Source organism: Carlito syrichta, unplaced genomic scaffold (genome assembly GCF_000164805.1).
Source record: "Carlito syrichta isolate Samal-C Ts95f unplaced genomic scaffold, Tarsius_syrichta-2.0.1 Scaffold307930, whole genome shotgun sequence".
NCBI classification, from domain to species: domain Eukaryota; kingdom Metazoa; phylum Chordata; class Mammalia; order Primates; family Tarsiidae; genus Carlito; species Carlito syrichta.
Genome location: NW_007252026.1, coordinates 981,136 through 995,856, shown reverse-complemented (window position 1 = coordinate 995,856; position 14,721 = coordinate 981,136). Strand labels below are relative to the sequence as shown.

General features: G+C 44.4%; 1 protein-coding gene across 3 annotated transcripts in view; it reads right to left on the bottom strand.

The window, feature by feature from the left end:
• The window catches only part of ANO4 (anoctamin 4), a 383,517-nt gene that overhangs the window by 156,243 nt on the left and 212,553 nt on the right, over positions 1-14,721 (bottom strand). For all 3 annotated transcript variants that reach the window (XM_021715858.1, XM_008064696.1, XM_021715859.1), the window contains one exon: positions 13,297-13,455. In XM_021715858.1, the coding sequence (XP_021571533.1) occupies positions 13,297-13,455 (159 nt within the window). The remainder of the gene's footprint in view (positions 1-13,296; positions 13,456-14,721) is intronic.

Sequence of the window (14,721 nt, the reverse complement as noted above, 5' to 3'; positions counted from 1 at the left end):
AAAAAAGATTAACAGTTTTCCATTCAACTGGAATTTCCGTAGAGGAAAGAACTAGATTTCCGAAGGCACTCATTAGACACTGAGAAACTGAATGTGAAGGCAGTCTCAAATGAATGCCAATGTGATTTGCTGCTGTACAATACACAATATTATCCTGGCTGAACCAAGGGACCTACGGACTGAGGTGGCAGAAAGGCCCCGAGGGCGACATAATGCATTTCTGAAACACTAATGGGCACAAGGTCTCACCACGTGCACTTTTCTTTCCTGGCTGCTGGACTGCTAAGGTCATGGAAAATTACGTGCAGCACAGTTTCCTTCTTCTGTCTGCACTTCTCCTGGTCTTCTATAAAATTCCTTCTAATTTCCTGGAACACTGTCGTGATCTTGGTTAAGTTTGCAGGTCGTAACTGGTACAGTACATCTAGCAAGAGGCTGGCCTGAAAGAAATTGGCAATGAGATGACTCTCATGTCAACAGAGGTGCAATGGGGTGGATTCGGTTCTAAAGAAGCTAAGCGACATTAGGTTAAAGCATTTTGAATACAATGGCTAAAATGCACATCTGGCTGCCTCTGCTATTAGGTCCTAGAAGAACAATGACATCTGGCGTGAATCATGCTCGTGGAAATTGCTCCGTGATCTTAAACAGTGTGAATGTCAAGACGAGGCAGTGCGCCGGGCACCGTGTGGGCACCGTGGGGAAGCCTTGTGGTCTTCCTGGGACCCACACAACCACAGGCAGGAAGGAAGCACAGGGGAGCCCTGAGGCCTTGTCAGAGGTTCATGGTGCCTCTGCCAACACTGTTCCCATCTGGAATGCCACGTGCTGTTACTTCCCAGCATGGTGATCACCTGGTCATCCTTTAAGACCCAAGTCACCTCTGTTAATGTTCCTGAAATTTGTGGGCAGAATATGAAGCTCCCTTAGGGCTTTCACAGAAACTTTCCAAACTGTATTCCCCTTAACTGTTTCCTGTTTGCCTTCATTGCTAGTAGTGAGTTCCTCAAATGCCCTGAGCATGTTGTGGCAGGTTGTTCTCCAAAGACATTCTCACTCATCTCCACATCTTCTAGAACTTCATGACTCTCCATTAGGAGATAGAATCTGTGCTCCTTCCCTTTGATCCCACTTCTTCCAGTGGAGTTCAGCAGGAGAAACGTCCGCAGGACCATTTCACAGAGGTGCATTTCCACCTTGTTCCCCTGGGACCCAGCCACTGTGTCATGAGGAAGCCCCAGCAGCCCGCGAAGAGGTCACAGCCTACAACCCTGACTGGGCTCTCAGCTGACAGCCAGCACCAGTTTCCCAGCTATGAAAGCCAGCCTCCTAGACAGGGAGTCTCCCAGGTCCCGAGAGTGTTGTTCCAGCTGATGTCCCTTGGAGGAGAAAGAAACTGTCCTGCTGAACCCTGCCCAGTTGCAGATTTGACAGCAAAATAAGTGGCAATTGTTTTAAGCTGGTTTTGGAGTTGTCTGTTATACGACAATAGATAATGAGAACCCTTATTCATCTTCGATTCTCCAGAGCCTAGCCCAGCACTGGTATACAATAAATGCTCAATGTCTGTGTGCACGAGGATAGCTGGGACTGGAAGTGGTAGGGGAAATCTTCTTCTTGTTCCTTGGTTACAGTGATGGGGGAAGGAATTTTCAGCTTGTCTTTTCTCTTTCTTTCCCCTTCCCTATGTCACAAACACAGGATGCTTCATGAGGCTGAATTTTAGGTTATGAATAGCAGGCTGTGACTGCTACTGATATTCAATTAAAGACTGGGTCTCAATGAATTCAGCTCAGCTTTGAACAAAGACAATGGCCTAATGTTAGCATCAGAACAAAGATGTGGGTGTCAGGAAGGAACTCTGTGGGCAATTTACCCAGTCATGCACATGTGAAAAACCAGAAATAGCTGCTCCTCCGCCATCCAGAAGGCAAGTGTTAGAGTTCGTGTCTTACAACTCTAAAGCCATTTGGGTATTGCCAAGATGGGGCCGACATGGCCTCAAGTGAAGAGGCAGGTGAGAGGAGGGTCGAGGGCTGCACCACACTGTCTGTTGTCAGCTTGGCATCTCCACCGCCCCCTTCTGTGGCCTCCTCTGCATTATTGAGAAGCTGGGACTCCATTTCCCAGAAACCACTTCCCCTGGGATCTGGATTTGGATCTCCAGTGAGGGGCACACAGATGGAATCTGGAAAGTGGAAAAGGAGAGGCCATTTCTCTCCAAGCGGGTGGTTATGGACTATTGTCCAGGGATGCCTGAGGTTCCAAGTAGCTTCAGGTAGGTGCTGCAGGCAGGCATCCCTGAGTCCCGGCTTCCCCACCAGCTCTGAGCCCACCTGTGGTACCTCGGGCTGCAGTAGCTGGAATGGTTCCCTGGCTTCGCTGCCAGCTTCTCAGCAGTGTTGCCTCTGCCATCCTTGGAAGGCAGAGTGGCTGGTTTTCCTGCACACCCCAGCTGAAAGAGGGGTCAAGCCATTAAAAGCGCTCAGGAAGAATTCTCAGGAAGAAACTTTGGACTTATGGGAAGACAAAAGAGAAGAGGGAGTCCCCAGAATAAGCTAAGCTGATTTTAATGGTGAAGGACCAGTTAGGGGGGAGTCTGCACCCAGGTGGGGCATCTCTGAAGGTCCCCACACTGCTCAAGGGCTTGGTTTGCTCCTGTAAGAGTTCACTTAGATGCGCATGTCACAGCCTTCCCCCTCCCCCACCCAGCAAAACTCAGTCAGTTCCCCTCAAGTAGTTCCGCTCACTCAGTGGCCCGACTTATTCTTCCTACACCCATCCCAGCCTGCATAAGAGGCAGCACAGGCAAAGGGAAGCCAGGAGTTGGAAACCCTGACCTGCTGCAGAGCTGGACTCAGAAAGGCAAATTCCAGCTTCTCTCTGCCTAGCTCACCCATTGTCGTGGAGACCCTTCTTGAACTCCTGAAATGCAATAGTGGCTCCTTATCACTGTTCCTGCATATTTCTCTACAGCATCATCACATCTGGCATATCTATTTGTTTATTTAATGCCTCTCTTCACTCATAGTGGACATTCGTTAAATATTTGATGAATGAATGAGTGAACGAATGACTCCATCCAGAAACTGAATCATCAAAGACTTCTAAGTGCTCTTAAAATATGCCTAAGACACAAAAGGAAGAGTACTGAGCCCTGCCCCTGCCTCAACAGACAGGGCCGTAGTGCCACTTTTGCAACTAAGGTGTATCAAGCTTGGTTAATAATATTCAGCTTAAAATTCATCTGTTTCAAATTATTCGCTCATAGGGGTGACAGGCAGAGGACCGTGGATTTACAGTTCTATGGGCTGCTTCAAAGCTTTTAAATCTCTCCATGTCATTAATGAATGATTAGTGCTGTATTCACGATATACTTCGCATAACTTTTTAGCAACTTAACAGGGAGTAAAAACCGCAGGAACCAAAATAATACCATAAATAAAGGATTTCACTTCCTTTCATAAACACAACAATTCAGTGCCCACATTTGGTACATCGCGATGACAATGCAAAATGTGCTTTATATAGAAAATGCTCCATTTAAACCCCCGCGAAGACCAGTTTCTTCATGTGGGATGGTAACAAGAGTTCATGATATGACTTCAGTTCCTCAGCTGTGCCTTGTACTCCGGCTATTTTTTTCTCTTAAAGTTGTTCTGTCTTGAGCCAAGTGATGTGCATGAGTCATATGAAATACTATTGATTTAGAATAACCCTTTGAGTAAATCAAGATAACTTTGTGCTGGTCATCTTGACCTGGCAACAGAAATGTTTTGATTAAATGCTGTCTTCCCAAATAAGCAAATCAGTAAAGGCTCTTGGAGTTTTAGAGCGGTCTGTGATATTAAAGTAAGAATAAGGGGAGGGGAGGAAGAGAGAAACAGAGCACCTTCCTCCCTAGCCATCACACATGTGATGAAACTGCCTGAAGAAGCACCAGTGAGAAGAAAGCCTCAATTCTATTGACTGACATGGGGCAGGTGGATTGAGTCCTGAGGACGAAAGGTCTTCTGATACCAACAGCAACGGCAGGCTGAAGCACTTAACGTGAGCCATACCCTGTCCTAGGCACATTGCAACTTATTATTTTATTCCCATCATAGCCTCATGAGACAGGAATTATCTGTTGCTTGATAAAGAAACCAAGGCACAGAGAGGTTAAAAACCTCACCCTGTCATTTAATTAGTAAGTGGTGCAGTAGTAAGTAGTTCTAAATCCCAGTCATCTGGCTTAAGGGGCAAGTCTTAACATCTCTTATTCTCCTCAAATACACAGGCCACTCTTCTGACTCAAGAGCCTGGTGGTAAGAGTGCTGAAATCAGCTGGGCCACACAGATGAAAGAAAGGAACAGCTGCCTTTCACTTCTCTGGCTACTTCACGGGCGCTGCCACAAGCTACATAATGTTGGGTCAGGTTCTAACTCAGGATTTTCAACCTGATTAAGAGACAATTCTTTCCCAACCCCCCACCAGGACGTGTGACAATACTTGGAGACATTTTTGGTTGTCATAACTTGGAGGGGGTGCTACTGGCATCCCGTGGGGAGATGCTAGAGGTGCTGCCAACATCCCATAACGCACAGAACCTCCTCCTACAGCAAAGAGTGATTCAGCCCAAGATGTCGATAGTGCTGAGAAAGTCAGGGGCTGAATTGGCTGTTACTACCCAGACACTGTCGCAGAAATCAGCTATTCACAATCTTCTGTAGCAAACTAAGATTTTATAAGCTATGCACTGGGATAAGTCTTTGGGATGTAAAAGCCAGCCAGGAAGACACAGTCTCTGCTTAAAAGTGATGACACCAGTCACATGGAATCTTCACCTTTTAGATGTAGTGTCCTAAACGTAGAGAAAAACATGTGGCAAGTTAAAACAGAATGAATGCCGGTGCACACGTGTTCCCTCTTCCTTCACTCTGTCCAAAGACCCCTGTGAGCTCGATTTCTGCGATCTCAAAGGTCTGTCTGAATACTGCAGATTTGGTGGCGTCTCTACTAGGAACTCAGTGTCAGTAGAAACAGCCACGGATGGTGCCCAGGTCAGAAGCTGAGCAGCCATAAGTATTGGAGAATGGCCCTCAGCCACACCAGGGTAGCGCCACCTCACACCACCTCCACAGACCTCAGCCTGACCGGCTGACGTGGGCACCCTTCCCTTAGTAGGGGCAGCTCTGGGTGCACCCTCTGCTTCAGAGCTTCCTTTGGGTCAGGCTGGAATTGGTCTCAGCCAAGGCCGCGTTCTGGACTGAGCTTCCCTCTTCTGCTTTTCACTCCCCTTTCTACTGAGACTGCCCCACCAACCCACAGCACCATAAGAATCCTCACCTCAGATCCTGCTTCTGCACAGGAAAGCCAACCTGAGATGCTCGTTAACAGAGAGACATGCAAGTTTGGATTGACGCTGGTAATTCTTGAAAATCCCTCAAGGAATCTCCAGGACTTCGAGGTTCAGAAAATCTGCTTTGTTTTCTCTTTGGTTATGATCATCCTTGGTTCTCCTTTGTCATCACCCCAAATGGAGACCCTTGATAATACAAGTGTGTGTTGTGTTAGAACGCAAAGATTGTGGGGTGGAGTCAGGCCTGAGTTTCTTCATTTTGGACCAGAAAGCACTAGAGTACAGAGATTTGGGGAGTTCAGAGTCCTGACACTCTTTTGCTCTAGATACCGTGATTACAGTCCCAACTGTGAAGGAAGGAGGGTGCTCCGGCTCTTCTCTCCTCAGGTCCTCACAGCTTTGGGTACAGAAAGGGCATCCATGCAACACACAGGATGCAGCTGTGGAACACATGCAAGGGTGAGAGCAGAAAGCGCAGCCGGCAGGAAGCCCGGGAGGGTGGCAGCAACTGTGCGAGACTCGTTCTGTAACCAGGGCAATCTGCAATGTTTCCCTCAAAAGGAGGTAAAGAGAACCAGGATGGATAATCAAGTACAGTTTGGGGCTTTTCAGCTCTATCTATCTGTAGTTTCACTCCTTGACGTATGCAAAACCAAATCCTCTCGAAGCAGATAAATGTCTGAACTTGACCATGCTAAACTTGGTACTGAATGTATTGAGTTCCTCTGAGAGCATTAGAGACCACTGTAAATCTCATTAATGCATTTAGACTAACAATATATTGCCAAATGATGATGTTATGCTTGACGGATATACGTTAAGGGATTTGTAAACTATTTGAAATGTTTTCTAAAAAGTTTGCCTTGAAAACAATTGAAAAAGTAACAGCGTTCACACATTAACTGTGATAGTGACTGTAATGGTGATTATAATAAAGATTTACTGAATGCTTACCATGTGAGAGGTACAGAGATACGTGCTTAATAGAAGATGATCTCATTTAATTATAATAACCCACAAGACAGTCCCCATTGTCAGCCTCATTTTGCAGTTAGGTCACCTTTCCCAGGAGCATACAGCTTGCAGTGGTAGAACCAGAGAAGCACTCATGATGTCTGACCCCAGACACTTAATCACTGTATTAATTATCTATTGCTTTAGAACAAATTACTATAACCTTAGAGGCTTAAAACAACACACATTAATTATCTCACAGTGTCTGTAGGTCAAAAGTCAAGCACAGTTGTGCTGAGTCCTCTGCTTCAGGGTCTCACCAGGCTGCAATATAGGTCAGGGACGTGGTCTCATCAGGGGCTCAACTGAGGAAAAACCACCTCCAAGATCCCTTAGTTGTTGGCAGAATTCATCTCCTGTGGTGTAAAACTAAGGGCCCTGCTTGTTGCTGGCCATGTTGGGAACAACCCCCAGCTCCAAGAGGCCACCCCAGGGGCCCTCTCCATAGGCTGCCTCATAATACAGCAACTCATGTCTTCAAATCCAGAAAGGGAGGGGCTCTCTAATACCAATCTGCTGAGACATGGTCTTATATACCATAACATAACCACAGAAGTGAGCAAATGCCATATTCTATTGGTTAAATACAAGCCACAGGTCCCACCCCAACTCCAGGGGAGGGGGTTACACAGGTATGAAAGGAAGCGGCCATCACATACCTCGGGGTCTGTCCACCATGAACGCTAGTCAAGTAGCATGGACTGCCATCATTCTTGGGGCACCTTCACAATTGTTTCCCAATTTGTAACATCACCTAAAGTATTTTAATTTTCTTTATTTCATTAAATAACTTACTTTTTAAATAATTATTTATTTTTCAAAACTTTTAGAACAGTCATAAATGGAAAAATCAGTATCACTTGCCATAGATAGGAGATAGCCGAGCAAATACACTGCAAGCAAAACAGTGACATGAAATGAAACTTAAAGTAAAAATAAATAAGACAAAAACAAAGATTTACTCTACTATGTATTCACATACCTGTGCTCACTTAATCCTCACAACAATTCATAGTAAATAATATTATTCTCTTTGTTAAAAATGGAAACGGAGACGGAGAAAAGTCTATTAAATCACCCAAGGACGTTCGGCTTGTAAAGTGGTTGTGACAGGTTTCAAATCCATGGCTGCTGAGGGTCAAAGTGCACAAGAACTGCAGTGTGGGCAGCTTCCAAAGTCATCCTGCACACCAATTTTCCTGGTTCCTTTCCACTTTTCTTTTCATCACACAACCTGTCTTCTCAGCCTGTCTCCTAACCTCTTCAATTCTGAGACTCACCCTTAGACACCAGGGGTCAACACAAGATAGGGGTAGAGAACAAGTTGCTGAGGTTTTAATGCTAGCTTTATCTGTTACTGGCCAAGTCACTTGGGCAAGTTATTTACTTTGCCTCAATTGTCTCATCTGTAAAATGGAAATGATAATAGTGTTTTAATAAATGGGAGCATAAAAAAGTTTGTTAAGATTCACTTTGGAAAAAGAAGTATAAATCAAGGGGTATGTCAAGTAAAGCTTGAAAGGCAAAACTGGAAAAAACAATTTGGGACATTTAAAATTTTATTTGTATATCAAGGACTGTGAGCACTTTTTAGCTGATGGTAATGAAAGTAAAATGTTATACTCTTAATTGTTCATGTTGATAGAAGGCAGAAGAGGTGAAATTAAAGTATTTAGTTGGAAAAAAATAAATACATAAATGTGAGTATGAAAAATGCAATACTATTTGTCATCTGAAAGAGAAATGTACAAGAAATCCAACCTTTTTTTTTTTTTGAGTTGTAGTCTCACTCCGTCACCCAGACTGGAGTGCAGTGGCCACTCCCGGCCACTGCAGCCTCGACCTGCTGGGCTCCAGCGATCCTTCCGCCTCAGCCTTCCAAGTAGCTGGAACTACAGGCGCACGCTACTACACCCGGCTAATTTTTTGATTTATTGTAGAGATGAGGTCTCACCAAGTTACCCAAGCAGGTCTCGAACCTGCAGGCTCAGGCAATCCACTCACCTCAGCCTCCCAAGGCGCAGGATTGCAGGCTGAGCCACTGAGCCCGGCTAGAAACACAACCTTGAGAGAGAGCGAGAGAGCGAGAGAGAGAGAGAGAGCGAGAGAGAGTATGCGTGTGTGTGTGTGTGTTTACTGTAGATGATTTTTAATGCTTCTGAGAGAAGAGTGAAAGGAAGCAAACAGTTTCAACAAACTGCATTGTGCTGTGTATTTCAGTTTTTAAAGCTGACCGCATGCTAGCTCTTTTGGGAGCAATGTATTTGAGCGAGACTGAGGGGATGGCATCTTGGGTTCAAGCGAAGGACTGGCCTCAGTCAAGAACATGGACAGATATTCGCAGCTCTGAGAAGGTGGCATCCATGGGCAACAGAGGCAGGCGGTGGGTCCCCATAATGGGAGAAGCTTGGGGTCGTTCTTTTCTTATCGCTCCAAAAATTCTTCCTTCACCTTTCCTCAAAATCAATTTTCCCTCTCAAATAGATCATTTTTATTAGCGTGAACGCATGCTGTTACTCCTCCCACCTGACAAAGAAGGAGCTCTTTTTGGAGCCGACTTACTTCAGCTGTCTCTCTGCCTCCTGTTCCCAGACAGTGAAGCTCATGAGAGCTATTTCATTGGTCTCCAAATTTTCTCTTCCCACTCTTTCTTGCACACACGTTCTTGACGCTCTCCTCCGCCCCCCATGAAGCTTCTCTTGCCAGCTCACGCAAGCCATCCACGTTGCAGCTCCGGTGACCCGCCCTCCATGTTGGTCTTATGCCATCAGCAGCGTCTGGCCCAGCCAGTCGCCCCTTCCCGAAATCCTTCCTTCCTACCACACCTCCAGGTTCTCCTTTTAGCTCCTCAGTGGTTCCTGTGAGTTTCTCTGCTGGCTCTCCTCCATCCTCACCGTTGTGACACTGGTGTCCCCCTCCACCCACCCACTTAATCCTGGATCTCTTCTCTCTTCTGTTTGCAGAGACTGCTTTGGAGGTCGCATTTGGATGCATATCTCCAGCCCGGATATCTCCGACATCTCCACTTAACCAAGTCTGCAGTGAGACCCCCTCTCCTTTGCATCCCCCTAAAGGCAACTCCTTTCTCCCAACTGCTTAGATGTGACCATGTGGCAGAGAACAGCCTGTGACTCCTCTCTTAGACTGCTCAGCCATCTCATCTGCTCAACATCATCCCGGCTGTGTACTTGACCAAGACACCATCATCTCTTCCTGGACTCCCGCAGCATATCTCACCTCTAGCTCCTGCCCTTGCCACTTCTCCCCTCCCACAGTCTAATCTTATCAAGCAACCTTGTCATACCTCTGCTCAGAACTCCCCAATGCCTTCCCAAGTCGCTCAGAGAAAAGCCAGCGTTTCCCAGTGACCACCAAGGTCCAATGCCACAGTTGCCATCACCTCGTCAGTGTAATTTCTCACTATTCACCACCTTCCTCCGTTAATTCCAGTTATCCTGGCCTCCTAACTGTTCCAATAACTCACCAGGCATGCACCTACCTCAGGGGCTTTGTGCTCACTGTCTTCTTTCTGTGGAAAGGAAGCACACCTTTGCTAACTTTTATGAAATTGCCAGCCCCTCCCAATACTTCCTGCTTTACTTTTTCTTCTTAGTACTTACTGGGATTTCATACAGTGTGCTTATTTATGCTGTGCATAAGTTCCAACAAGGCCGAGACTTTGGTCTGTTTTATTTGTTGCTGCCGAGTTCCTAGTGTTTAAAACAATGTCTGGCATAGAGCGAGTGTGCCATAAATATTTGTTGAATGAATTCGTCATCATCAAGACAGCATGATTTATCTAATTACAGTTATTTTGTGATGACCATAATGACAGGGGTCTTCCCCCACGTTCCACATGATTCCAAAGGGGGAGAGTGTGCTATGAATATAGCTGCTACTCACAATTCCAAATAATTCAAAAGTAACCCGTGACTTCATGGCGATACAAGGGAAAAGATAAACCTCTCACTGATGACAGTGACTTTAAAATAGTTACCAAAGTATCAATAATGGGCCTAGAGTTAAAACTGAAAAAAAAAATTGAAAATGTGAATTAGTAAATATGAGCTTACCTTTAAAAAGGTAATTATTTCAAGAAGCAAATCACTTGCGCTTAAGGATACTTTGGGAACTTCGCTGTGAATGGCTTTCTCTGGGCTAATACAGAAGCTCAGTTGCAGGATATGAAGACCACGGGTACCAAGGCAAGCACTTACCTGCTGACTTGCTCGCCTGGGGCAAGGGCTTTAAGAAAGATTAACCTTGACTACTCCTCACTTTTATGAATTAAAAGATTCTCCAGGTAGTGTTTCTTGAAATTCAGCGTCAAAAGAGATAAGGACGTTGAACTGAAGAGCCCATCTATATCTATTTGGGAACATAAGCCTCTGTCTATGAAATGTTTTTCATAATTGTTGGACATCATGACACACAACTAATGAAGATGATACTAATAATTCATAAAACGTACTTGGTGCCAATGGCTTCAGAGCTCCCTGGGTTTTGTTTTTCCCTTCCCACTTTGAAATAAGTTCTATCAAAGGTTAAAGTAACTCCTGGAAGTTAAACTAGCCCTTAAGATTATTTGTCTCTGTTGCAGCTGTGTACAAAATGCTTGGTTTAAATGAAGGGGTTTCCGATGGTTTCTAAATTTAATAACACAAGAAAGATACAAGTTTATCGTTCAACCCAAGGATATTTTGTTTTAATTGTCCGTGGCAGAGAACAATTAATTTATCACCATTTCCTGCTACCTTCTAAGCAAGTGAACCTGCACAGCCTCTTTGCTCGCTGAGCTGGCTGAGGATGTGGGACTCAAACAGAGCTGGGAGACTGAGTCACAGACCCACCAGGCCACCTGTGCAAAGGCAGGGCACGACTGGGGCCCGGCAAGGGGAGCGGCCCCTGAGAAAGAAGGTTCTAGAAAGAAGAAGCCCCACATGCTGGTGGTGAAGAGAGGACTGTAGAAAAAAGAAATACAGAAGCAGACTCTCAGAGAAGAACCTGTCAGGGAAAGTAGGGAGGGAGGAGACACATTTTTATAAAGATTTGCCATGCGGTTAATTACCCTTGTTCCGATGGCTGTGTTTTTTAGCATACAATAAAATAAATAGCTAGCTGTAAAAACATTTTTTTTTCTTTATAGCAAGCAAAATTATCTTGTATGCAACCACAATCACACAAGCAGTGCGCCTAGCATACCAGGTCAACACTGTCCTGGTAGCACAACTGGACAGTGGGCAGAAGGTGCCTCTCCACTGCCTGAGCATGTCCTGGTAGCTGAACACTGTAGTACAGGGGACACTTTAGGCTGCACAACCGGAAATGTGTCATCACTTTCATGTGTATCACTTGGAAAAGCATTAGGCCTTCCGAGCTGTAACTAGCAAGTCGTGAAATTGTCATGAAAAGACCTATCCAGAAGGAGCCATGGGAGTGGAGAGAATACTTAGGAAGCTAAAAATAGAAATCCATCTTTAATTGAACAAAGCTATGTAGTTTTGGTGGGAATCAGAATTTTGACAACGTCAGAATGGGTCAGAGGAAGGACTTTCATGATTTCAGATCGTGTGGCAATTCAGATCTTTATTTCTTCATATAAAAATTCTGATACTTAGCAGTGAGAATAAAAGATGAAGAAGTGATTTTAAGGATAAAAATATTAATGTGCTATTCATTTTAAGGGAGTATACAATTGTCTGAGTAAGAACTTAGAGAGTAAGATGTGTCGAAGACACGCTCAACTGGTATAGAAAAGATTTTCTGGAGCCCCACACTATCCAAAGAAACAACATACTTAATTCTGTCTTTTGCTCTGGGGAACTCTCTAATTAAGATGGTCTTTTGAGCTAGCTGGTGTTACTTTTCTGAGAACAGGAACCTATTCCCTTAAGGCCACACGCATCTTGCCGTTTTTCTAATTGCCTTATTGGACATATTCCAGGAAAATCCCACTTATCGGAGGTGTCCCAAGATCAACTTAACCAGTGTGAGCACAATATGCCTCTGACATTTGATACCTTGATGTAGCTTGAGGGTTGCATGAGCTGGACCTGCACCGTACAAAGGAAAACCTGGATGTCTGACTTCAAAGACCTACGCCCTCAACCTCGAGGAGCAGAATCAGAAGCAAGCATCTTAACTGCCAATTATGTTCTTCTTACTATGAAAAGCTCCAGAAGCTTTGGACAATGTTTGAGAGAGGACCTGAGACGGGTTACATTAATTCAGCTAACAGGGTCAAGTTCTACAAGTGCACACAGTCTTCTCGGGCACACAATAAGCCCATCATGGACAATTATCAGGGCCTGAATGGGCCTCTTGTACCTCCTTACTTCGATCTTCCTTAAAACTCCCCATGCAGCAAAGAAGTTGGGGCGGGGGCGGGGGGTGTGGAGTCAAACACTGGCAACAGAACTCTTGAGCTTAGGAACCTAATAAAAATAATCTGGGTGTCTCTTAAAACTGGAATCATCTTCTATGTCCCAGCTGTTTTTGGCTGAGTCAGCCAGACAGTCTTCTCTGTCATGCAAGGATGCCCAAGCTCGTTCTCCTTCCTGAAGTGTAAAAGCAACCTCCAGAGGGGTGTGACTGCATTTCACTCAAAGTTTCTTTCCTTCATGTGAGCAGAACCCTCCATTTACATACACAGAGAAGCAGCAGATGTAGTGAATTGGATAAACAACCATACTTTGGAACGGTCCACTTAATTGGAATAGAATATTTGATTTTCATGGAATCATTTGGAATTATAATTCTCTCAAAGACAAATTGTGCTGCAAAAGTCTAAATGCTTGGAACACCTCCAAAGCCCTGAAGATTGGCAAATTCTGACCAAATGAAATGCTCGGTTCACATTATGATTCACTGTTTATTTTTTATTGCCTCTCGACAGGAATAGATGTATATATACTTTTTCTCATCGAAGCAAACTATTTACCTCTTTCTCCATTTGCAATCCTTCTGCTCTGATATTTCTTTCAAATACTTCTCTCTTTTCGGTCTGAGGGTTGGACTTTCTGTACACAAGAATGTAGTCAATGCGACACTTTCCATCTCTAAAGTACAGTCCGTTTGCCTTGGTTCTTTCCGGCACTATCTGTGCACAAAGAGAAAGGGGCCAGTTAAAGCCACTCATCAAAGTGAGGCTCAGTGAGTAATGTCAATGAGCAATGAAGCCTAGATGGATCATTTTCCTTGTGCTTATTTAAATTGCATTTTCATTAGTGAAAAAGTAAACAAGAGGAAACAAAAATTGGAAGAAGCATCGAGTCAACTAAAGGAAATGTAAAACATCTAAAAACACCAAGTGTTGGCAAGGCCTGGTGCAACCAAGATGCTCGGATTCCACAGGTGAGATGGGCTGAACTTGGATGCGCTCACCCTGGAAAAAGCAGACGTGCTCTTGTGCAACTGGACATTTGTATAACATATAACCCTGGAGAAAGTCTTGGTAAGGGAATAAGGAGACATGTATGAATGCTCAGCGGCATTGTTAATAACAGTAGGGAGAGTCTAACAGTGGGAATCAACTCAAAAGGCCATGAATGGGCAATGAATTAGATAAGTAAATGGTGGAAAGGCCATTCAGTGGAATATGATACAGCAGTAAAAGTGAAACTGTAGTTGTATCTAACAATGAGAATGAATCTTAGTAACAGTACTGACAGAAGCAAAGCAAGTCACAGAAGGCTTCATTCCACATGATACCACTTTTTATAAGACAAAAAGTAAAATAAATTTAAAAGTCAATTGCTCAGACTGTATATGTATGTGGTAAACTTATTTTTTAGAGCAAAAGAATATAAAACAAAAATTCAGAAAAGTGGCACCTCTGGTAGGGTAGAGAATGGATTGCAAATAGCTTCAGTGATTTTAGTAATATTTGAGTTTAATGTCTCACCAATTTTTGCCCACAATAAAAAAAATCTTACTTTGTTATCTTTGTGTACATAAATAAACACACACATATAAAATATCTGAGACAACCGGGCTCGGTGGCTCAGCCTGTAATCCCGTGCTTTTGGGAGGCTGAGGAGAGTAGATTGCCTGAGCCCGCGGGTTTGAGACCCGTCTGGGCAGGCGAGACCTCATCTTTACAGTAAATCAAAAAATTAGCCGGGCGTGGTAGCACGTGCCTGTAGTTCCAGCTACGTGGAAGGCTGAGGCGTAAGGATCGCCGGAGCCCAGCAGGTTGAGGCTGCGGTGGCCGGGAGCAGCCACTGCACTCCAGTCTGGGTGACAGAGTGAGACTCCAACTCAAAATAAAGAAATAAATAAATAAAATCTGAGACAAAAGTTCAACAAAACAATTATTTACTTTTTCGATTTGCATTGTACTCTAATATTAAATTTCTAGTCTACA